We start from the raw sequence: 21,648 nt of genomic DNA on the forward strand, positions 1-21,648 counted from the left end.
CATACATACATACATACATACATTAGAGTGGATGGTGCGATCGTTTGAACTACGAGCTGGGTGGCGGTAGACGCGGAATAGCTTGCATCTCAGTGGTAAGCGCCACTTCGGTACTGGGTATAGCCATCAAAGTGAAGACAGCGTTACCTATCACTAGAGAAGCTTCGTGGGAATGCAGCTCCTTTCATAAGCCTTCGAAGGGTCTCCTTCTTGATGTGGCGTGGAGTCTTACTGCGCCGGGCCGCATCAGCGAGGCGAAAGTGTGTTAAGAAGCCGATAATTGTGCCCTAGCAACGTAGCAGTTTGCAGTTACCTATACGGCGCAACTCGTAAGTTGAAATTCTGATTGGAGATTGACCCAGTGCTTTTTTGTTAGGATTTGATGCGCTGTTTTGGAGAAAGAGCAGGAAACAGTGTAAACTTCTCCAATCCTCTATTACAAATATGTCACTGCGAAACAACGCAATACAGTAGTTGATCACGGCATTTACTCTCTGCAGTTACAATCTCGACTTGACCTGCGATGAAAACATCTGGTCCTACTTGTTGGGCACGGGCCCCTTGGTCATCTATCGGATGTGCTTGGACCAAATGGTGGTACAGAGGTTCCTCGCGTCTCGGTCAATCAAGGATGCGAAAAGGTATTTCTTAGTGCATGGACCAAAGTTTCAGCCATCTTAATTGTCGGTAGCCTTTTACGACACTTGTTTTATGTTTGTTGTGGAGCGATGGGTAGCCATTATGCAGATGGATAAAAAATGTGCGCGAACCGCTAATTTGTTGGCAAACGCTAACTTTTTTAGAAAATATTTCTCAAGTAGCATTGCTAAAACCATAAGGGGCAACCTGCATAGCTTACGCACAAGTAAATAGCTTGCTGGATTTGCGGGTATTTTATACCGCGCCGAACAGAAAAAGGAAAGAGGGTAATTCCACCAGTCCTTGAGTTTTCTATCTAGCATCCGTCTTGCCTTGTACGTGAAGGAATACAAAGCGCACTCTTCCTTATTTTAGCGTTTCAAAACTAACAGTGCTACTACGTGATAGCCAAAGGTACCATTTTGTCACAGAACTATAGGTGTCGTCGTCGATGGGGACGGAGTACGTTCTCAATTCTGAGATATTTTATTTCATATCCTTTTTGACATAGCGGCCCGGCGCAGGAACCCCATGATCTGGTGTACACCACAGCCCGAAAATATGGTGCACGAGCAGTGCATGTCGTGTTAGTTTCTCTTGTCAGTGTAGAACCTGAAAAGTGCGGTCATTGTGCGGCGATGAATTGTGTCATTGTGGACTGAGGCCAATGTCTGCCTCTGGGCGCTATAGCACCATGCCGTTGCAGCAGGCATAAAGATTTTTTTTTCTTCGACCATGACAAGTGGCAAGTGCCTGTTCAACTGATCTCACGCTCTATCTCTGTGGCACGCGTGGCATTGCGATTCGCATCCTTGTATTTAAACATGTTCGCTGCGTCTTTACATCTCACCCTTGCCTGATAGCCATGCTTTTTTTTACTTCGTTAGCAGTACACTCTTATATCGGTGAATAAAGATCTGCATGCGCGATACTATATTTGTTCGTTCGTGTCAGTGTGCTTGCTTTGTGCGCGGGCGTGTTTGAAGTGCCTTTTACAAATTTAGAGCGTATCGCGGAAAGGTGTTATTTCTCAAACATTTTTGCATTCTAAAGGCATGTTCACGAGATAACTTCGTGGTTAGCACGCGAGTTCTGGCGTCATGCTGACCACGGTATTTGAGCCATAAAGAGGGAAGTTTGAAATGATGGTATGGCATCTGAAGGGCACATATCGGGCCGTGCAGGCATGATAGCATGAACTGGTAACTAGATAAACGCCAGAGCATGTGTGCATGCAAGCATGCCTACTATGTGGTGTATCGTTCTCATGGAAATGAAATTACGTTTTCTCTATGCCGTTTAGTTTCACCAATGTACTTACACGAAGTTTTTATCTTGCGCTATCTCCACTCGAAATTAGATGCAGGCAGCGACGACTTGCCATGACCTAGCTCCTCTTTACTTCCTGTTTACGTAGCAGCGTTTGTTCTGATCGTGTTTGGTCGACGATGCTTTGACTCACAGATTAGCTTGTCCAGCATTGTATCTACGGCTCTACTTCGTTATGAAGATGTGAAAAGGCCAAAAATTGACTTTACACACTTCGGGTCAGGGCTTTTGAAGAACACAGTGGTTCGTAAGACGAATTGTTTGATCTGACAAATGTAAGTGTTGCTTTTTTTTTTGTGTTGTCTTTTGATGCAGGACCGTTGTGACCGGCACGCTCCTCATTTTCATCGTCTACACTATGAGCCTATCGGTCGGCATCTCGCTGACTATCTGGTTCCGCGGGTGCGACCCTGGCCTGTCAGGTGCGATCACCAGTCTAGACCAAGTGAGATTTCTTATTCTCATGTATGTTAAAAACGAGATAACTCTGCATCCAAGCAGTTTTCCAGATGGTAGATTGGTGCTTGTTAAAAAGGAAAGTATGGTTGCCATCGATGCAACAAAGTATCAAGTTGGGCTAGTTGGTGGTTGCTCATGACTGAAAGGCTCGATAAAAAGAGTAGCGAACAAAACAAAAAAAAAGCGGACAGGCGCATGTCGTGTTTTTCTTACTAGCCTCTCTGGTGTTCTTGGAGCAGTTATATTCTTCCTTTCATAGTAGTACCACAAAAAAAATTAGGCCTTTGTTTTAGACCGAAAAGTAATTTTTATGAGACATTCACAGGTGTTAATGTCATGCAAAATATCCAATATTGCGGTTGAAAAAGAGCTGAGTCAGTTTGTAATAAGCCCGAGTGCCATTTTAGCCGTGCTGGCTAGTGTGGTTTTTTTGTACAATCGGCTAATATTTAGTCATGTCGACATGACAATACCTTGACTCACTGAATGGCTCCTCCCGCAGTTACAGAACGTGCGAGATGCCTATCGGGGTATTTTCACTGTTGTCAAAGAGTCGAAATGAAGATATTTTGCACTGAACTTTCAGCGTTGGTTTAGGCGTCTGATTTACTATCAGTTTTGCAACTGTTAGTGAGCTCATATCGATGAGAAAAATAGCTAACTACATTTTAGCACAATAACATTTCGATACTTGGACAACAGGCAACCGCTCTTGCGTCCATACGTTTTGGCATTAATTACATTTTTGTTAGATACGAGAGGGCGTACCGACCTAAACTGACACAGAAAAACCGTGCAAAAGTGCGTGACAAATTGTTACACTCTGTATAGCCAATTCCTCTAAACATTCACGCCCCGTAAAAGGCCTCCTAAGTGAGACAACAATTTGCAAACGATTGATTTAAACTTGCTTTTCCGCGCTTCTCGGCGACTGGGTGCGCCAGCCTTTCACGCGAGTTCTGCCTAAGGTATGCGCAACACCAGTGGGCTGCCATTGGCTCACCAAATTGGACGGTGATAAAAGGGAGGGTGGAGCGCGCTATAGGCAGGTGACGCCGCCGCATGAGCTTCCTTGAATCACACTCTTCTATTCTCAGGTCACGGCGTGCATAACTGATCCGAATTTCTTTGTGAAGCTTTTATGGGCCGCGTTCAGTATTCGCCAAAATTTTTATGTTTTCCTCATTCGGCTCGATGGCTGGTATGACAGGGAAAACGTGGAGGCACTATTTACATGTCGATATCTCTGATACTATGTACTATGCCAGACCGAAAACTTTGGATGGGGGATGATATGCGATATCACACCTATCTCTATCATTTGAATAATAGATTGTGGGGCTAGTTGGTGCATGATACCTAGGAAAAGCGGCGCAACGAAGACAGAAAAAAGAGAAAACACGGCACAAGCGCACACTACCAAATATTAATATGAACACAAAGACAAAGCTTCTTCCTTCCCAATCGAAACACACATTCCTGCGTGTGTTTTACTCCAACTTGATTTGTTGGTTGGATGCCCCTTTGCATACGATGTTGTAAATGTTTTTACAAAAAAAAAAAAAAATAAACATCGTTGTAGAGGTTTTCCGCTTGCAATAGATGGTTGTGTGATTGATGTAGGTCATCTGCTTGCGTGGGAACAAAGATGCTTGGGTCTTTATGTTCGCATTAATAATTGGTAATGTGCGCATGTGTGATGTTTTATCTTCGTGCTCTATTCGTTGCGCAACCGTTCCTGGTTATCAATATCATTGTCTTTGCTCACTGTCGCTGGACATCATTTCAGGGCTCCTTCAAAGAATTGATTTTAGTTCTAGAATGCCACCGGGGCACCGATTGATACGGGGCGGTAGGACATGGTTCTATATTTGCAATTATCTGGTTTATTTTCCTAATCTCACATTTACGGGGCCATCAGATGCGTGCGACAAAAGTAGAGTCCATACCGCATAGTTACATGTCAAACAATGCTGGTTCAACCTACCGCTAGGTGACAAAGCCGACTTTTTGCCACCTGGCTCACCGTTTTCAAGAATCAGTTGCCAGGCTGGTTTTCATTACTAATTTGTTTAAACGGGGCAGCCCTATAGTTCTCCACCCATTTATTTCGACGACATCTTCCGAGTAATGAGAAGTGGTGGCCTTGTTAGGGAGGTTCTGCGCTTGACTCCCATTGCCACCGCGTACCCACGGATTTTGCAGTAGGCACAAGGTTCTCTCCGGCTTGGTTCTCGGCAAACGTGCCCTGGACCAAACAGATGCGCTGAGGGGTCAGTCATTTTTTCCGATGTCAGACGGTTTAAATCAACCTGATGGGGTAAATACCTTTGTTGCCCTTTGTTTTTTCGCAGTGCTTCAAAGTCCACAGTGATGGGATTTAAAGGCACAGACTTCTTTTTCGATCCATACGCCTTGAGAAGTAGAGCGCAGGGCAAGGCGATTGTTTGTAGTCACTTGAGAAAACCATTGAGTAAATGGTGGGCAGCAGGAGTTGAACGTCCCCCCTTCTGAAACCGAGGGAGGTGCTCGACTTCGAAGCCACGGCCTCAGAGTGGAGCCGCCTACAGTCAGGCTCATATGTCGGCGAAGTGAAAGAAATCAATGCATTTAAGGAGATAATATAAGTGTTTATGTTTCTTATGTTATGCAGTGTTATGCAGGACATGTGGTGCGAAGAGAGGATAACCCATGGTCGCATAGGGTAACAAACTGGATTCCAAGGGAAGGAAAGCGTAGCAAGGGGCGGCCGAAAATTAGGTGGGCGGATGAGGTTAAGAAGTTCGCACCGGTCAAGTGGATGTAGCTAGCAGAGAACCGGGTTAATTAGAGAAATATGGAAGAGGCCTTCACCCTGCAGGCTGATGATGTTTGTCAAACTTGGGTGTTACCACTTCCGAGTCGTTGCATTTTACTTTTGCTTCTGCGGCGACTTGCATTGCACAGAACGCATCTATTGTATATGCGTTGGCTTACCGCGACATTTTTTTTTTACTCTAATCTTTTTTACAGTGATCTTACGTGGCTGTTGTCGTATTAGGCAGCAAATTCTTCTAAATCCTCTCAGAAACTTGACACGAGCATTGCTCTGAAACCGCACATATCCCTAAGGCGACCTTGAAGCCCAACTATAGGCAGGACATAAAAGCAAACTTTCAGACTTTCCGTCCGAATGGTACGCAGCTTGGCGCTCGCTGAAAGAACGGGTGCGCCGCGAACATGCGGATCTTCGAACCTCTCGAATAACGACAACGATCCACTTTCCGGTGACAACGCGTAATACTATGTTAGGCCGATTCGCTGTCTAGATCAGTCTATAGCCAAGCGGCCGGTCAGAGTAAAAAACCTACTAAGTGAATCTCGGGCGAATCAGTCTCAAAAGACACGAGAGGTCGGGTCCCTCCTTGACAGATAGAAATAACAGTGGGAACCGTTACGTGCCATACCTAAGCCTACTAAAGGTTTCTCTACATTCATTATGATTAGAGATCTGTTTAAACTTCCGTGTTGAGCCATCGTACAGTGTTTGTTTTGGTGTTTGAGTTTCCACGAGGGCTTCTTTCAAGGACCTTGTTTTCTTTTTCTTTGCAGATCTTACCATATTACATAAATAATTTCCTCGTGCATATACCAGGATTCGTAGGCCTGTTCATGGCCGGAGTGGTCAGCGCTGCTACAAGGTAACTGCGTTAACACGACACTAAACGAAATGGGGACCCCTTACATACATCAGAGCCGAGAACTGTGTGCTGCCTTTGCGTGTTTGTTCACTGTGAGCGCTAATATACGTAATCATGCTCTAGGCCGCGCTAATGTTTTTCAATCCAAGCGATATCGTGCTGTTAAAAATAGTTCTTTTTGGCTTGAGTAGCAAATAACCTTTGCACTGTTGACTAGAAATATTTGTTACGTTTTTCCGTGCACTGGTACCGCGATCTCCAAAGAGAAATTATCGTGGCGTTAATGACCGGCTTCTGCAGAGTGTAATGCATCAGATCTGTATCAGCAGTGTTGGTTTAACGGTTCGCGTTTTCAACCATCGCCTTCCAATCATATCGCTGAAACAAATTTTTCGGCTATCATTTTTTCCGCGGCTGCGGCGGCTGATAGCGAGATGAGGCTTCCGCAGTGTGGAGGTTGCTACATGAAGGCTTAGGACGCATAATCAGTGGCATTTTGAGCGTTATACTGCAATGAGGGCTATACTGATAAAGAAAAGCAAAATTGAGGTTAAAATTAAGTACGAAGGGCCCACAGCCACTGGCGCGCTGCCTCTGAAGCAGGCTATGCTTTTTTTTTTTGCAACGACATAGGTTTAAATTCTCAGAGAGGAAGAAATGGTCAATTTAACATTTAAAGCCGACTTTCAGCCTTTACCACTGAAGCGTTTGGCTGCATCTGGATCTGCAGCGGTGTGTTTTGCCTTAACGCCCAGTGATGTGGCAGGTGAGGAGTTGTTGCTGTAGTAATTAAAGCTGTCAGGTCGCCGTAATGACATCTCTTTTCATTGCTCAAGCACTGCCTGTTTGGCATTTCAAAATGTCGGCATTTGTCTGCCCGTTGCTCTGGAGTGTGAAGCCTCAATCAAGCAGGAGTAGCATCCTCCTCTTCATCGCACCCACCTAAATAGGGGACTGTCCACCCACTTACCGTCACAGTCGATCCACGTCCCCAATTCTGTAGAAGCCTTCGGAGCAACGAAATCAGACAGCAGCCGTGAAATAGAATTCTGAGGCGAACGAGGGAGCAGGCCTCCCTTCAGAGCCGTTACTAAACAGCCACCTCTCCTCCTCACTCCGTTGAAGGGACTCCCCACGCAATTACCACCGTACTCTGACTACTCCGCCCCTCGCCACTTGATCTCGACCGTCCAGAAGTGCTATCCGCCAAGTTGCGCCCATCTTCAGTCTCGGGAAAAAATTATGTCGGGTGTGTCAAGCCTCACTGCAGACTAAGATTATTAGACTAAGAGCATCAAAGTAGCGATTGAGGGTACTTAAACGGCTTTCATTGAATTGTGGTGCGTCGAGTATACCTTCCCGTGTTTCTTCTTTTTTCTTTTGTTGCTGAGGGGATTAAGTTTGAAAACTTCGTTATCGAGACGGGGAAATGGAGTGGTAAGACTCCGTGGAGTACGGCTTAGTACTGGTGGACAAATTATTTTTGTTATCACATTTTTATCTCGATGAAAGATAGAAAATATTCTTAAGCAAACTGCAGTGAATATTTAGCGATATTTAGTAGCAAGAAAGCAGCGCTTTGAGTAATTAGGGCGTGTTGTACATTTTTTACTCGCACTCATTAGGCTGGAGTTATTGGTGCAGTATGAGTGAAGCCACTCGTGTTTTTCATGATTGGCGACTTCGCAACTGACGTCACAGTGACGTCCATCCTGTCATGATGTCACCACAAAATCACGCATGTATTGGTCCCGCCGAGCATCCGATCCAGGTGTCCATGCGGCACCTTTATTTGGCGCTTCCTGAACGCCTCACCACACAGCATATAGAAGCAGACGCAGTACAGCAGGCATCAGCGGCGCTTGTAAATTATAAATTGGTTCACAGGAAAGGAAAGGCGTAGTATCTGTTACACTTGTTCTGTGAACACCTGTAAGTGAAGGGAGGAAGGTGGGAGTGAAATTAGAAAGAAAGAAGTGGGAGCCGTAGTGGATGGTCCGTGTCATTCGCATGATATTCATTTATATTTTGCAGCCAGCCTTATGGCGTTCTTTGCGATCGACGACAACATTTGAGCCATCTCAAGTTTGCAACTAGTTTGGAACTAGTCCCGCCTTTAAGTTCCAACCAACGCTTGCAAACCTGAGGTTGCCAAAATGTTAGTAGTTAGTTTCGCGGCTGCCTTCAAACCAATGATTGTATGCTTGAGATGCCTAAATTTTCGTGACTTAGTCCTGCGTTTAAGTTCAAACCAATGCTTGCAAACTTGAGATGCTTCAAATTTTGTCGTCGATCGCAAAGAACGCCATAAAGACGGCTGGCTGCAAAATATAAATGAATATCATGCGAATGAAACAGCTGCGAAGATGGCGTTGTTTTTAACTACTAAAATATTGTAAAAAGAAGCTACAATTGCTCTAAACGTACTAATTTTGGGTGTCTGAAAACTGTAATTTTTAGGCAAAAAAAAAAGAGACTAAATGATGGTACAAAACAACAAACGATGCTCCAAGCGCGGTTGTTTAAGCTTGAATGCTCGACCCTGACCTTGAAAAAATTCGCATACCATGCGCGCTAAAGACGTCGACAAAGAATGTCGTGAGGCTCACAAAGCTCATGCCCCTGTGTCTGCATATTGCACTAGTATTGCGGTGGCAACTCGCCGCAGTGGCGCAGTGGCGCAGTGGCTAGGACGCTCGACTGCTGCCTCCAAAGATGCGGGATCGAATCCCAGTCGCGGAGGCGGCATTTCAATGTAGGCGATAAGCAAGGCACCTATATGCTGTGTGATGTCAGTGCACATTAAAGAACTCCAGGCGGCCGAAATTTCAGAAACCCTCCAACGTCTCTAATAGCCCGAGTCGCTTGTTGACGTGAAATTCCATAAACCAAATAAATCTGTGGTGCCGTGTCTGTATCAATGACTTCCGTCTGTTGACCAAAAAAAAAAAAAAAAAAAAAAAAAACGTGACAGGTTTCGCGGTACTACTACTCACACTTCTACGACTATTTAATGCAGAAATCGCCATCGCCAGGTCTGCTTTACGTGTATCGAGCACATAAATTTTCAGGACAGGAGAAAAGCAGTTCTGGCGTGCAAGTAGCACATTCTTTGGCAATCACCTAATTTCGCTAGCTCAATTCTCAACACGCTAGTCCGACTTTCACCTCAACAAATCTGGTTTCTCCAGGGATCAATCAATAGCAGAGCTGTGGGTTTTGATTTCTTATGACGCGTCCTGGAAACTTATGCTCCCGCTGCCTTCGCATCTTGCGACTAAATTGATTATCATTTAGAACATTGCAAGTAACGTGATCGATATTTGATACCTTTTCCTTTTTTTGTTTTACAGTACAATATCGTCAGCTATCAACTCTCAAGCTGCTATTTTATACGTTGACCTAATTTCACCTGTGTACAAGAAAGCTGAGCAACATATGTTGTTGATCACGCGTCTCACAGGTAAGTGTAATGATCGGCACATGCCAGAATTAGGATCAGAGACTTTGTAAGTCACTGCGCTTTATTGTCTTCAATGAACGTACAACCTTAACACGTCCGTCCACGTTTGCGGAAAGCGAAGTTAAACTGACACATTGAAGAGAATAAAAAGGCCCAAGGAAAACCATGATTCAAAACTGTTTTGAATCTGAACAATTGAACATAGACTGAAAACCAAATATTAGGACTAGTATGAGGTAACGATCACAAACTTTATGTACACACTTATCTGAAGAGAAGGAAATGTGTAGCCTATTTGCGAGATCAGGGCGTAAGGGCAGACATTGTACTGTGCGCGTGGAAAAACAGTGACTTGAGGGATTGAAGGAGAATGATGATGCAGGCTGCATGGAGCAGCAGTACAGAGGTGCAAGAACTTGTCTAGAGTCTGTTCTGCTTTTTCGGGATGCGTCGCTGCCTGCTGGGATACAAATGTCGTTTTTATAAGAACAGTAAGTACAATGCACAATATATTGCGTACAGGAGAAGGCGTTGTTCGTGGCACTTAGCTACTCACAAGTGTGCTCCATAGCTCGCCGCTCGAGCGCTCTAGACAAGCGTGCGAAATGGCCACCATAGTTTACCTCCTAGCACTTCGAAAACTTGTGAACCATCTGATGTGGCTGTTCTTTTCAATAGTTTTTTTCGTCCAAAGCACCCCATAAAGCTGCTACAGGATTAACTGTATTATAAGGCTGTAAGGAGTGCAAAAATGATTGAATAGAACTTGCTTACTCCTGAAAATGCATGGGCTTTAATTACAGCCCACAGTGTTCGCCTCAGCGTTATTAAGTACGATTTGGCTTTACATCGCCAGAGCTCCAGATATAGCGCAGGCGGAAAACTCTCGTCTACGTTTCTTTGGAGCTTATTACATCTGTGTACGTTTCTTACCAAGGCGGTTTACAGGACCAAGAAAACTAGGAAAATATTCCCTGCCCGCATAGCGACATGGTTAAACAAAAGCAAATCCTGATCTTATATTGGGCTTGTCGGCGTACCTACTAAGTGCCGACGGGGTGTGGTGCTCAAAGAGGATGTCAGGTTCATTATTAGCCGAGTACCCAAGCAAACAACAGGAAAGCTGACGCGACCTTCGCAAATGAAAAAGAAACCATGCGACTCCTAAATTTGAAGGTATACACCATGCTAACTGTCAATTTTACGTGCCCGCACCTTATGATGTGGACATGCAAAAATGATAAGTTTTAGAGCTTAATAATAACCGAAAATGAGCTGAAGGAGTAGGCGCTTGCGAGCTCGCATCCGGCGGAAGAAAAACATCACTGATACAATGGGTGAAACAGGGAGCTTCTGCAGCTTCACGTCGGCATTGCTAAAGCTTTTTCTTTTTCCTTTTAAACGTCGTCTTTCACAAGGAACAAAATAGGCATGTTTAATCACGATTGAACTAAGGGTAGAGCGAAAGGTAGCCTCGCAGTCCTTTATGTTCTGGATTTTCAGCAGCTCGTGCTGTTTTTTGCCTCTTTTGTCGCTTAGCAACATAGTCAGGGTGTATACAGCATTAAAGAGGACTGCGCTTAAGTCTGCCGAAAAATGCAAATGGCAAATGCCACTTCACAAAACTGTTTTCGTTAATTGAATCGTTATTGTCGATCCCTACCATCATTCTTACACTAGAGAAGGAGAATTAATATCTGTTTAAAACAAGCAGGTTGCCCGGTGCATGAAACGAACAGTAAAAAAAAGAACAACTCAGAAAGTATCCAAAAGTAACCAACCAGACCTGGAAAATTAACAAGTAGCCTAAAAAGTAGAAATTATTCGTTGATATTTTCGTTTTTTTTTTTTATTACAGCGTCTGTACGCCAACGAACCCCAGATAGGTATTATAACAGCAAAGACAGCTGCCAGACCTTCTTGAACAGCATGCCTACTTAGCACTGATATTTTTCGAACACAAGAGATAGGTGCACATCTAAAAATTGTGTGCAATGTGGCTAGGAAACAAAACTTGCCGAAATTACGCAGGCCCAGGTGTGATGTACAGGGCTCTCAGTAAATTGATTATTTCTCCCCCATAATTTTCCTCTTAGAATTGCGACCTTCCTTAACTGCAGATCAAACTTTTATCTTCAAAATAGATGCAAGGATGTCATCGGATATACTAATCCGCACCTATGCTTTTCTTAATGAAACGGTTGGAAGCACTCGTTCCGTGGAATCTACCGTTTGATACCGGAAAAAATGTCTTTTCATGGCCCTTCTTGCAAGAAGCTTCATGGAATGGGCGCCGAAAGGGTCTTAGTAATTATAAAGTTTTTCTAGTAGTCAAGAGCGGTTGCTTCGCCGTCAGATCCTACAGATTACTGGAAGTGCCTCAGCTGTCGTTCGAGTTAGCTTTGACAGTAACCAAACATTCAAGTGACATCTTTGTCAGCGCTTTCCTGGAACCAATCCCAAAGATGTACTGCGAAATAATGGCTCTCACTTCTTGGAGTAGTGAAGTAGCGTTTGGAGAAGTTTTTAAAAGTCAAATTATGCGAATTCGCAAAATGAAAACTGCCGCTGCTTTCAGCATCTTTTGCCTCAGCATTCAAGTTAGTTTGCAAGACTTCGGCAAATGTTACTCTCAGATCACGGCTCTCGCGGTAAAAACAGAAAAAAAGAATTTGACTCGAGGTTTGCAAAGTCAAGGTTGAGCTGGCTGTTTTTACCATGTTGCCACAAAAGATAACGCTTGATAAGTGCAATGAGCACGCTCTTATAAACTTTTTCTAGTTCATGAAATAACTGATGCGTAAAGTACCTTGCTCCATGAGCAGTTGCGATCAACGTTCTGTACTTTTACCAATCTGCCCAAATGTAGCCAACCGCAAATTTGTTTTGCGAAGAGGGTCTAGAAGTAGCCAGTTTGGCGCCAAATAGCCAAACCTGGCAATTCTGCTCACGAGCCCAGCGTGGAGTAGAGGTTTGCCCGCTCGGCTTGGGGATCGGAGGGATAGGAGTTCGATTCCCGGTGGATGCAGATTTTTTTATTATGGCCATACTTGTTCTCTGACTCGTTATGTCGCTGACATTGGCCCGAGGTGGCATGTGGAGTTTTCGATAAAAAAATGCAACAGGCACAAGAAGACGTACTTACGAGGGTAAAAAATGGCGGTACTTAGGCAAGGGCGCTGGCTTAGTTTGCGGGGACCAAAAAAAAAATGCGCATTATCAATTAGCGGGACAAAAAAAAAAAAAAACAAAAAAAAAAAAACGCGCATCAGCAATTAGCTTTCATAATCTCGTATGCAACCAAGTTATTATAGGAAGGTTTATTTTATTCGCAGTGCACAACTGACGCTGATTTTTTTCCTACTTCTCTACTCTTTTTTTTTGCAGCCCTAGGCCTGGGCGTTATAATGACGCTTTACAGCACAGTATGCATATACATGGGATCTTTAACTAGGGTGAGTATGACAGTCGGTCTTGGTTTCTACAAGGAAGAATATTTTAAGCATCAGCTGCAGCCTGTTGTCAGGAGCAGGAATGTCGTTTTGGGCTAACCCAAACATTGAGGAGAGCTATGACAGTAATAACGAGCTTCCACGTATAGACCGAGCTTCGAGATGGGATACTCCCTGCCTGTGAAAAAGAGAACACATAATAAACTCAACGAGATAGTGCTAAAGATACCGTTCAGCGAAATACTAGGCGTTTTTATGAGTGCGAAAACCTATTACACGCAGCCCATACGAGTGAGTAACTTCCTTTCGGCTGGGTTAAAATGTAGTCTGTGATAGCAACAAGCTTGCCAATATCTGGCAAGGTGTGCGACACCAAAACGACCAAAGGGATAGGGTGTATTTAGAGGTAGCAGTCTAACTACGAGGGCTTTGCCCGCTTAACGCAGCTGCTGTAAATCGCTCTTATTCATGCAAACTTGCGAGGAGCCTTTTTATCAAAAGCGCAATATTTGATGGCATGAGTTCAAGCTGAAAGGAATATGGTTGCAGCAGCTTGATGGCACGGCTGAAACCTGTTTGCGTTCACTGTGTGCAATGTAGATGCACTAGTACTTTCAGTATTTAAGGGAGCAGTTTTATAGAAGGGAACGCAAAACTATAAAATATATGCAGGTTCTTGAAAACTGAGTTAAAATTATGGAGTATTGTATCAAGAGGAAGTGTGTCTGTTCTAATCTGGGCGCACATTTGTAACGAGCCCACGTTTCTGGTTTTACGCTGCCATATACAATTATTCTAAATTTCCGTACACCAAATGAAGCACAAAATATTATATTGAGGTATCCGGTATTAAAAACCCTATATTTACGTAGGATTAACTTGTTCTCCCATACTTTCCAGTGAACTGTCTCTTTAAAGGTCACAGTCAGGATTACCTTTTTCTGAAAGCTAGAGGCCATTTTGAAGCGGCGTCCTTTTATCTCTGCTGGACAGTTTCTCACCGTGCGTCTGCGGATAACCGAACTAATATTTCATGCAAATAGGTGCCTATATAAAAGTGTTATTTCTTATCCGTAAGCAAGCGAGCTGCCTCGGAGTCTCCCCTTTTTGTTACAGCGAACAACTGCAAGATCTAGATATGAGTAATGCGATTCAGGCTCAGCTGTATTTTGTGATGTTTTCCGTGAAAAAAAGATGGTCGTTGCGAATAACTACTGTGTAGATAAGCGACAGTCCCACATATGTGCCAGTCTCCTCAGAAGGTTTTGAGCCCTTTAGAGTTTGAAGGCACTTTAGTGCTTCAGCCAGTATAGCGCGCACAATTTGCATCGGCACTCTGAAGCGCTGTTACTTCGGCGAGGTGCATTGCTATGTTGCATGGTTGGCTGCCTGTTGCAACTAAGGTTGAGCGCGGCATAAGATGATGATGTGAACTTGGCAGACGTGACGGTCGTTTTCCGACAAGCTATGTTGTTGGACTGCATAAGTTGGCATGAAATTCATATGCTTCTGTAGTTGTCACCAGGTTGTTTTTCTCTTTATTTGTAGATTTGCGCAAGTAACCGGTGCTCCATTGGAATTCTCCGGGGTAGGAAGTAGGTCTAACTAAACTTAATGAAAGAGTTTTATAGGCCTAACTGTGAGTTCCAAAGTAAATGGGCGTAATATATAGCAGCAGAGTTCTCTGCTTACAGCTGATCTTGTGGTGTATACTGTGGCGTGTTATTTTTGCTCAAACAATTTACAAGGTGCGCACTGCAGCCATGTAGTAGCTGTGGTTTGAATGCTGGACACCTCTTTCTCTGCAGATCATAATGATGATATACAGTGCCGTCACGGCGCCGTTTGTAGGGCTGTGTATCCTGGCCACACTGTTTCCTTTCGTTCACTCGAAGGTAGGTGTTGACGAGAGATGTCGCTTTGTTCTTGCTTTTCAACCATACCTGGACGCAAAAAGTGCACTTCAAATTTTAAGGCTTATATATTTTTCTCTTAATTGTGAACGAGTGCAGGCAGTTTGTAAAGAACGCTTCTAAATGAGCACATATTCGATGCAAGGAATTCTAAAATTAGTCAGTGGCATCTCTGTGTCAGTGGCATCCAAAGCCCACTACGGTGGCTCGGAGCTTAGACTGAGCCGGGAAATTCGAGTTTGATTACGGCCGTCACGGACGCGTTTTTTTTTCTTGAATGCAAAACGCAAGATGTCTGCGTGTTTAGCGATGCCAAGTTAAAGAATTCCAGGGATTTCAACTACTGCGAAGCCGCCCCCCCTCCCCCCCCCCCCCCCCCCCCCCCCCCACAGCTTTTCGCATAACCTGAGTTACTTTGGGACGTTAAACTTTATCAATGTATCAATGTAAGCTCAAGCAGCATTTTATATATGGAGCAGCCTAGTTATAAGGACAAAGTAATAATATCTTGCGCATGCACTAAACCCTGGTCAGTCGTCCAATGTGGAAGTGTGTCATCTCTATTTAAGAAATAAGAAGAATGCTCGTGCTGGGCCGCAGTCATTATTTTCATGTAATCAACATCCGTCAGAATCTCTACCAGGCTGCAGCTACGAAGAAATATGGTAGAGCGGGAGCGAATGATCAATAATTCGAAATGGGAACGCTCCCACTTCGAATAGTTACATCTGTCCGGCTAGTCGTGCTCTTTAGCTCAGCTGGTAGAACGACTGACCTAGACATGCGGTGACCCGGCCAGGTTCGAACCCCGCGACGGGGCGAATTTTCCTCAACTAGCAAGTTTGTTTGAAAGCTGCGTAGCTTCCTCTGTAGCGTTATGGTTGCATTTTGGTGGGCGCTAACTAGTCATCACTTCTTTAATAAAAGCTTTCGCATATTACGGGATAATCAAAATGAGCTTAAATATTGAGAATTTAAAACGAACATGCGTTGAATCATAATTCAGAGTTCGTCTTTGTACGCAGGGAGCCGGTATTGCGACGCTGATTACAATAATATACCAGCTTTGGAGCATGGCTGTAAACATTCGGCATGGAACAAAGCCCGAGAAAATGCCGGCGTCCCTGGACTACTGCCCGGGGAATTTTACAGCCATCCAATCACTTTCCAATACGACATACGCAACATCAAGTTCGGGGTAAGGCTCAGTTTTTAGTGTGATGCATGCTGAAATTTAGGAGTATCCACTTCTAACTAGGAAAATATTCTGATCATCATGCACTGCTATTTTCTTTTTTTTTTCCTTTTTGGAGTGATGCAGTCAAGCAGTTAACCCAATCAACGTTACTTCGACGTCACAAGTGTTGTTCAATTCCTAGAATAATAGCTGTCCCATAATCATATATGAGCCGGAGGTCAGTGATAACAATCACTGTATTTGTTTAGCGACGGAGATGGATCCTATTCAATTTTGTGATGAATGCGAGTAGTTCAACTTTCAAATTTACTACTCCAAGTGCTCACTATTAGAAGAATATATAGGGCTCAAGGATCGGGCTCACTGTCAAAGAGCTTTAAAGGGCGCATTAATCCTTTCTTCTTATTGCAGGTCACAAGAAACGCCTGTCTTCCATCTGTCGCATTTGTGGAGCAGCTTTTTCGCTGTTTTCGCGACTGTCATATTTGGAGTGGTTCTTAGTGCGATCACAGGTATCTAAGTTTTATTTTCTCTTGCAGCTAGCTGCCGCTAAGGAAAATGTCGGAGTGAGTACTTTGCTTGCTGAACTCATTAAAAGCCGAGGGAGAGATGGAATACAGCTTTGAGTTTAGGGTGCTAAACTTTTCCCTCTGTTTGCCATGTGACTCAGTGCGAAAAATTCAGAGCATTCAAATGAAGCTGGAAGTAGGGTAAATAATAGGCCATTAGGAGACCCTCCTCTTACCCAAAAGGAGTTTACTGGAATTGAGGATATCATCAGGCCGGTATAGTGAGAACCAATTTAGCTTTAGCCATGCAAATATTTATCCACACAGGTTGCCAAAAAAAAAGGCATACATATTTGTTTACGAAATGCTGTTCATGAGGAATTATCCACGTTGTTTAAAAACAATGCACCAGTAATTATAAGTCGGAAAGACGCAACCGTTGAGTATATCATCGGTACTTCGAAGGCTACATATTGTTCCTCTAAACAATAATTAGGGCACATATGATAAAACGGGCATATATTATATATATACATATATATATATATATATATATATATATATATATATATATATATATATATATATATATATATATATATATATATGTATATATATATATATATATAGCAGACAGTTGAACAACAAAAACATAAGAAAACATCAAATGCTGTATATATATATATATATATATATATATATATATATATATATATATATATATATATATATATATATATATATATAAACCCCTCGTGGTAGTTGAGCGGTTACGGCGCTCTACTTCTATGCCCGAGGATGGGGGATATGCACCGAACATAGTCGATACAGTATGCACAGTGACTGGCAAAACTTGCGAATAGGGAGTCACGGTAAAAATTATTTGTGCTCGCTGAGGCAGGAAATAATGAGAAGCAGATATACATGAGGAGACGTGCCTTCCTCGTCCACTAGAATCACATTATATGAGTATGCTTTAGATTATATTTGCTTGTACTGTTCTATGCGGGTGTAACATATGTTTTTGTTAGATATTTCACACGTCGTATTGAATATGTTGTTTCTCACCTTAAAGGGTCAATAACAAGAACTAGAAAACACCCATGGGAAATAGGTATCTTATAAATCGTCTCCGCAGCGCAAAAAAAAAAAAAAAATGTTTTTCGGTGATGAGCAGCGAACATATGGGAAATTAAAAATAATGCTCCTCGCATGCCGACGAAGGCCTCGGGCTTCGTCGGCATGCGAGAAAAGAAGAAGAAAGCAAAACGCGACGGCGCTCCTCCATGCGTTGTCCCTCCGGTGTAACTTGAGAACGTCCAATGAATAGGCACGCAGAACAAGCCCCAGTGATGTCATAGCGGAGGTTTGCGCTGGGGGATAGATCGGACAAATCGGTTGTAAAGGTCCCCAGCAGCATTTTTAAAAATTATCTTGTAAATTATAGGCTCCACGAAGAGCTTTCATATTTGACTCAAATACTCACTAAGACCACCTCCATTGGTTTCTTACATTATAATATTGCCGCAAATTCCTTTTCAGAAGCCCTATAATAAGGAAAGGACCTAATTGTGTTTTATTGTTACAAATAATTTTATGCTACCATCTGTGTGTTTTTTTTTGATGTTTGTGTTTGTAATCAACCTTCTTACGATAATGCCCAACAAGCGCTTTAGGTTTTGTTGTAAATAAAACGAGCACCGGCATACTGGTTACCGAGGCAATGCAAAAATATGTTCTGCTCGTCCACATCCCGAGAAAGTTTATCACCATATGCACGCACGTCCCGACACACACACACACACACACACACACACATATATATATATATATATATATATATATATATATATATATATATATATATATATATATATATATATATATATATATATATATATATATATATATATATCTGGCGTGTAATCACACGGAAAGGTAGTCAGGGGCAATCTGGTCGCGTTTGGATGTCCAAATCGAAGACAGCCCGCTTCCTATGACGAACGCAATAGCAGTAAAGCCGCACTCTTGCAGCAATGAATACTGCACGCTCAAAAATAATGCTTGCCGACCTCCTGGTGGTACGAAAGGGCGAGGTTCCAAGAAAACATTCAGTTAAGTTGGCGTCATAAGACACGAATGAAAAGTCGGCTACACACACGAATTTCATGTTAGTAATGTCTTCTTGTAGTCATGAAGTCGAGCGAGCTAATAAGCCGAAGTCATGTTGACGGAGGAGACGCAAAAGAAATAATAAGAGGGAAGTTCTTGGCTATCCCCAACATTTCCTGCCATCGTTTAAATATTTCTCGCATGCCTTTTAGACGCTATGTGCAATGAAAAATTTGTTTCTTGCAGGTGAAGTGAACAGTAAAAAGGAGCAACCTAACTTGACTAGCGATGCGCTGGTCAGGTTGTGGCGAAGGTCAAGGCTTCCACCACCTGATTCGGAGGTCAAGGTACGGATTTGAGCGATACATTAGAAAGATTTAGCTTACCGTGATGCGCGATCCGCTACCGTGATCCGTCACCTCGCGTTCCACTGCGCATGCCCAGATCCTCTTGGCGCCGATAGATGGCGCCACGTACTTGATGCCGGCACATAGACGTGCCGCGTCGGGACCGATCAGCTTGTGCGCCCCGTCAACGCGCGGTAGAGGGTCGCGGTGGCAGATCGCGGATCACGGTAAGCTAAATCTCTCTATTTATTGGCTCACCACCTAAACATTTCTTTCTTCATTTGCTTCAGGATGTGCAGTTCATAATGACCGGAAGCACCCAGAATCACAACATTGAAGATGACGAACTGCTTAAAATTCTCAAAGAGACGGATGTCTGATTCGCAAATGGAGTCTGATCTGCACGAGCCCTGTACACACAATCATAACTGAAAATAAAACGTAGGGTCACCACACTCAGCGAATATGAGGAGGAGAAAGGGTGCCGCGGCGTTGCGAGTGGCAAAGCCCCGCACAGCTGTTCTCACCTCTTTCTTTCGACATGAACTGTAGCGCCTACTGCGAGCACAAATTCTCAGCTCTCAGGTACGAGTTAGGGATCTTTTTGTCAATGAAGCGCTCCTTCGAACTTAGTTACGTGTTTACGGTATATCTTCTGCATATATCTGCTAAAGAGAAATAGGTTCCGTTTATATGAACAAAAACAGCAACAAAAAAACTGTAAGGGTAAGAGTAAGGTGCCGAAGATTTCAAAGATATTCTTGTTTTTTTTTTTTCTCTAGGAGTGCCACTAGGCTAGCCATCTTTCTTTTACAGTGCTGCACGCAATCACAGCAATAGGCCTAAAAAGCGTCGCGCGGCAACGGCGCTGCTGCCTTAGCTGGATGGATGGATGGAATATAAGAGCGTCCCCTTTCAAACGGTCTGGTAGCAGTTGCTATCATGCTCGTTTTTTCCCCCTATATCGTAAGTATTGTTTTAGATCGTTAACTCTCCCGGAGCGCCATCTATGGCAGAAAATCAGAAACTTAGAATACGGGGGCCACGCCGGCCGCGGCTTCTTCTTGCACTGCCGATTCTTAACTACTGTGCTACTGTGACGGGACGTCATGTATACTGATGCGGTGGTGTACAACGGATCAACGGCGAAGGTTGTCGCAAAGGAAGGTGCCCGGTTAGTAAGTAGCTGCACACTGAGGAGAGCTACGGTCACGACGGCGGAAGAGGCGGCCAACGCTGTCGCGCTCACACAAAAACACGTAAAGGTGGTCATCAGTGACTGAAAGAAAGCGATACGCAATTTTAATTTAGGCAGAGTATCAGCAGGGGCAGCATGCATACTGACGGAAGGTAAAAGTGAGAGTCCAGTCCTCTTTCTTTGGGCGCCAGCGCACCAAACCCTTCAATGTAATGAGGGAGTTCACGAGCTCGACTTTTCCTCCGATCTCCACGACTCCCTTCGAGGATGGGCATATTCTATAAAACGAGCGGCTATACTCATTCTGTGATATCACGCAGTTCTACATGCTTAGTATAAGAAAACATCCAGAACCGCGTAAGAAGCTCAGCAAGAAGTAGGAAGTAGCATGGAGGCAGTTGCAAGTGGGCACTTTTCCCAACCTAGCCGCGCTGAATAGGTTCCTGCCTGGCTTAAACAGCAACAAATGTAGGGCCTGTGGAGAACGGGCCACCTTAGCTTACATGATGTGGGCATGCGCCCAGTTCACAACTTTAGTCATGGAGTCATGGGAGGTTTTGCTGTGCAGCCAGTACCTCCAAGAGCAAAAAAAAAAAAAAGGCAGGAAAGCCATTGAAGCTGCCAGGCTCCAAGGGACCTTGGCCGTCTGATAAGGACGGGAGGGCGCGGCCGCCATCCTCATCATCTGACAAAGTTTTTCTATGCTATGATATGCACTGCCGCATTCCCGCTCGCTTCCATGCACGAGCAGAATTCTCGCGCCTTAGGTGCGGGGCACCATATTGTACAATCAGCGGCATTGCGTCAGAAAGATCTGCTTGCTTTGCTTTTAATTTCCGCAAATCGAATTTGTATAAGGTTGGAAAGTGCGTTCACAACGTGTACTCTCTAAAAGAAGTGGTTGACAACTATGATATATGACTGGACACGATGCGCGCTTCGGAAATCATAGATGACATTACATACGGCGCGTCCTTTGTGTTATTATTTAAGCAACAGCTCATACAGCTAGCTCGGTCGAAAAGCCGATAGCAATAGTAGTATCCCACACTACGTGTCGCAAATAACAGAGGTTTAGTAAAAAATCGTATTATTGCAATTCGTGATTTTTCTATTGCAGTCCCCATCCATTGAAATATCACCCGAACATTCAAGCTCTGGAAAGCTGTCCTAAGAAGCTAGCTTTGAAGAGTCTAGTCTCATGTATTTCGGCTCTCAAGCCATGTATTTGAGTTTGTGGGAGAATATGGGCTTTACAAGCGCACAACTGCCTGTCTAAACACAGTGTTCAGTGCTGGTGGTACCAAACCAGGGCACGCGACTCGCCAGCTTAAATAACACCGGGAACA

General features: G+C 43.8%; 1 protein-coding gene across 1 annotated transcript in view; it reads left to right on the forward strand.

Moving 5' to 3' along the window:
- The window catches only part of LOC146209315 (sodium-coupled monocarboxylate transporter 1-like), a 38,642-nt gene extending 19,161 nt beyond the window's left edge, over positions 1 to 19,481 (forward strand). The window contains exons 6-15 of the mRNA XM_084579947.1: positions 501 to 641; positions 2,284 to 2,413; positions 6,019 to 6,107; positions 9,461 to 9,570; positions 12,958 to 13,025; positions 14,831 to 14,917; positions 15,961 to 16,133; positions 16,545 to 16,645; positions 19,001 to 19,101; positions 19,392 to 19,481. Coding sequence (XP_084436073.1) covers positions 501 to 641; positions 2,284 to 2,413; positions 6,019 to 6,107; positions 9,461 to 9,570; positions 12,958 to 13,025; positions 14,831 to 14,917; positions 15,961 to 16,133; positions 16,545 to 16,645; positions 19,001 to 19,101; positions 19,392 to 19,481 — 1,090 coding nt within the window. The remainder of the gene's footprint in view (positions 1 to 500; positions 642 to 2,283; positions 2,414 to 6,018; positions 6,108 to 9,460; positions 9,571 to 12,957; positions 13,026 to 14,830; positions 14,918 to 15,960; positions 16,134 to 16,544; positions 16,646 to 19,000; positions 19,102 to 19,391) is intronic.
- Positions 19,482 to 21,648: the final 2,167 nt, after the last annotated feature.

The sequence above is a fragment of the Amblyomma maculatum genome, chromosome 1 (assembly GCF_055883805.1).
Source record: "Amblyomma maculatum isolate TAMU_Amacu chromosome 1, ASM5588380v1, whole genome shotgun sequence".
Lineage (NCBI taxonomy): Eukaryota > Metazoa > Arthropoda > Arachnida > Ixodida > Ixodidae > Amblyomma > Amblyomma maculatum.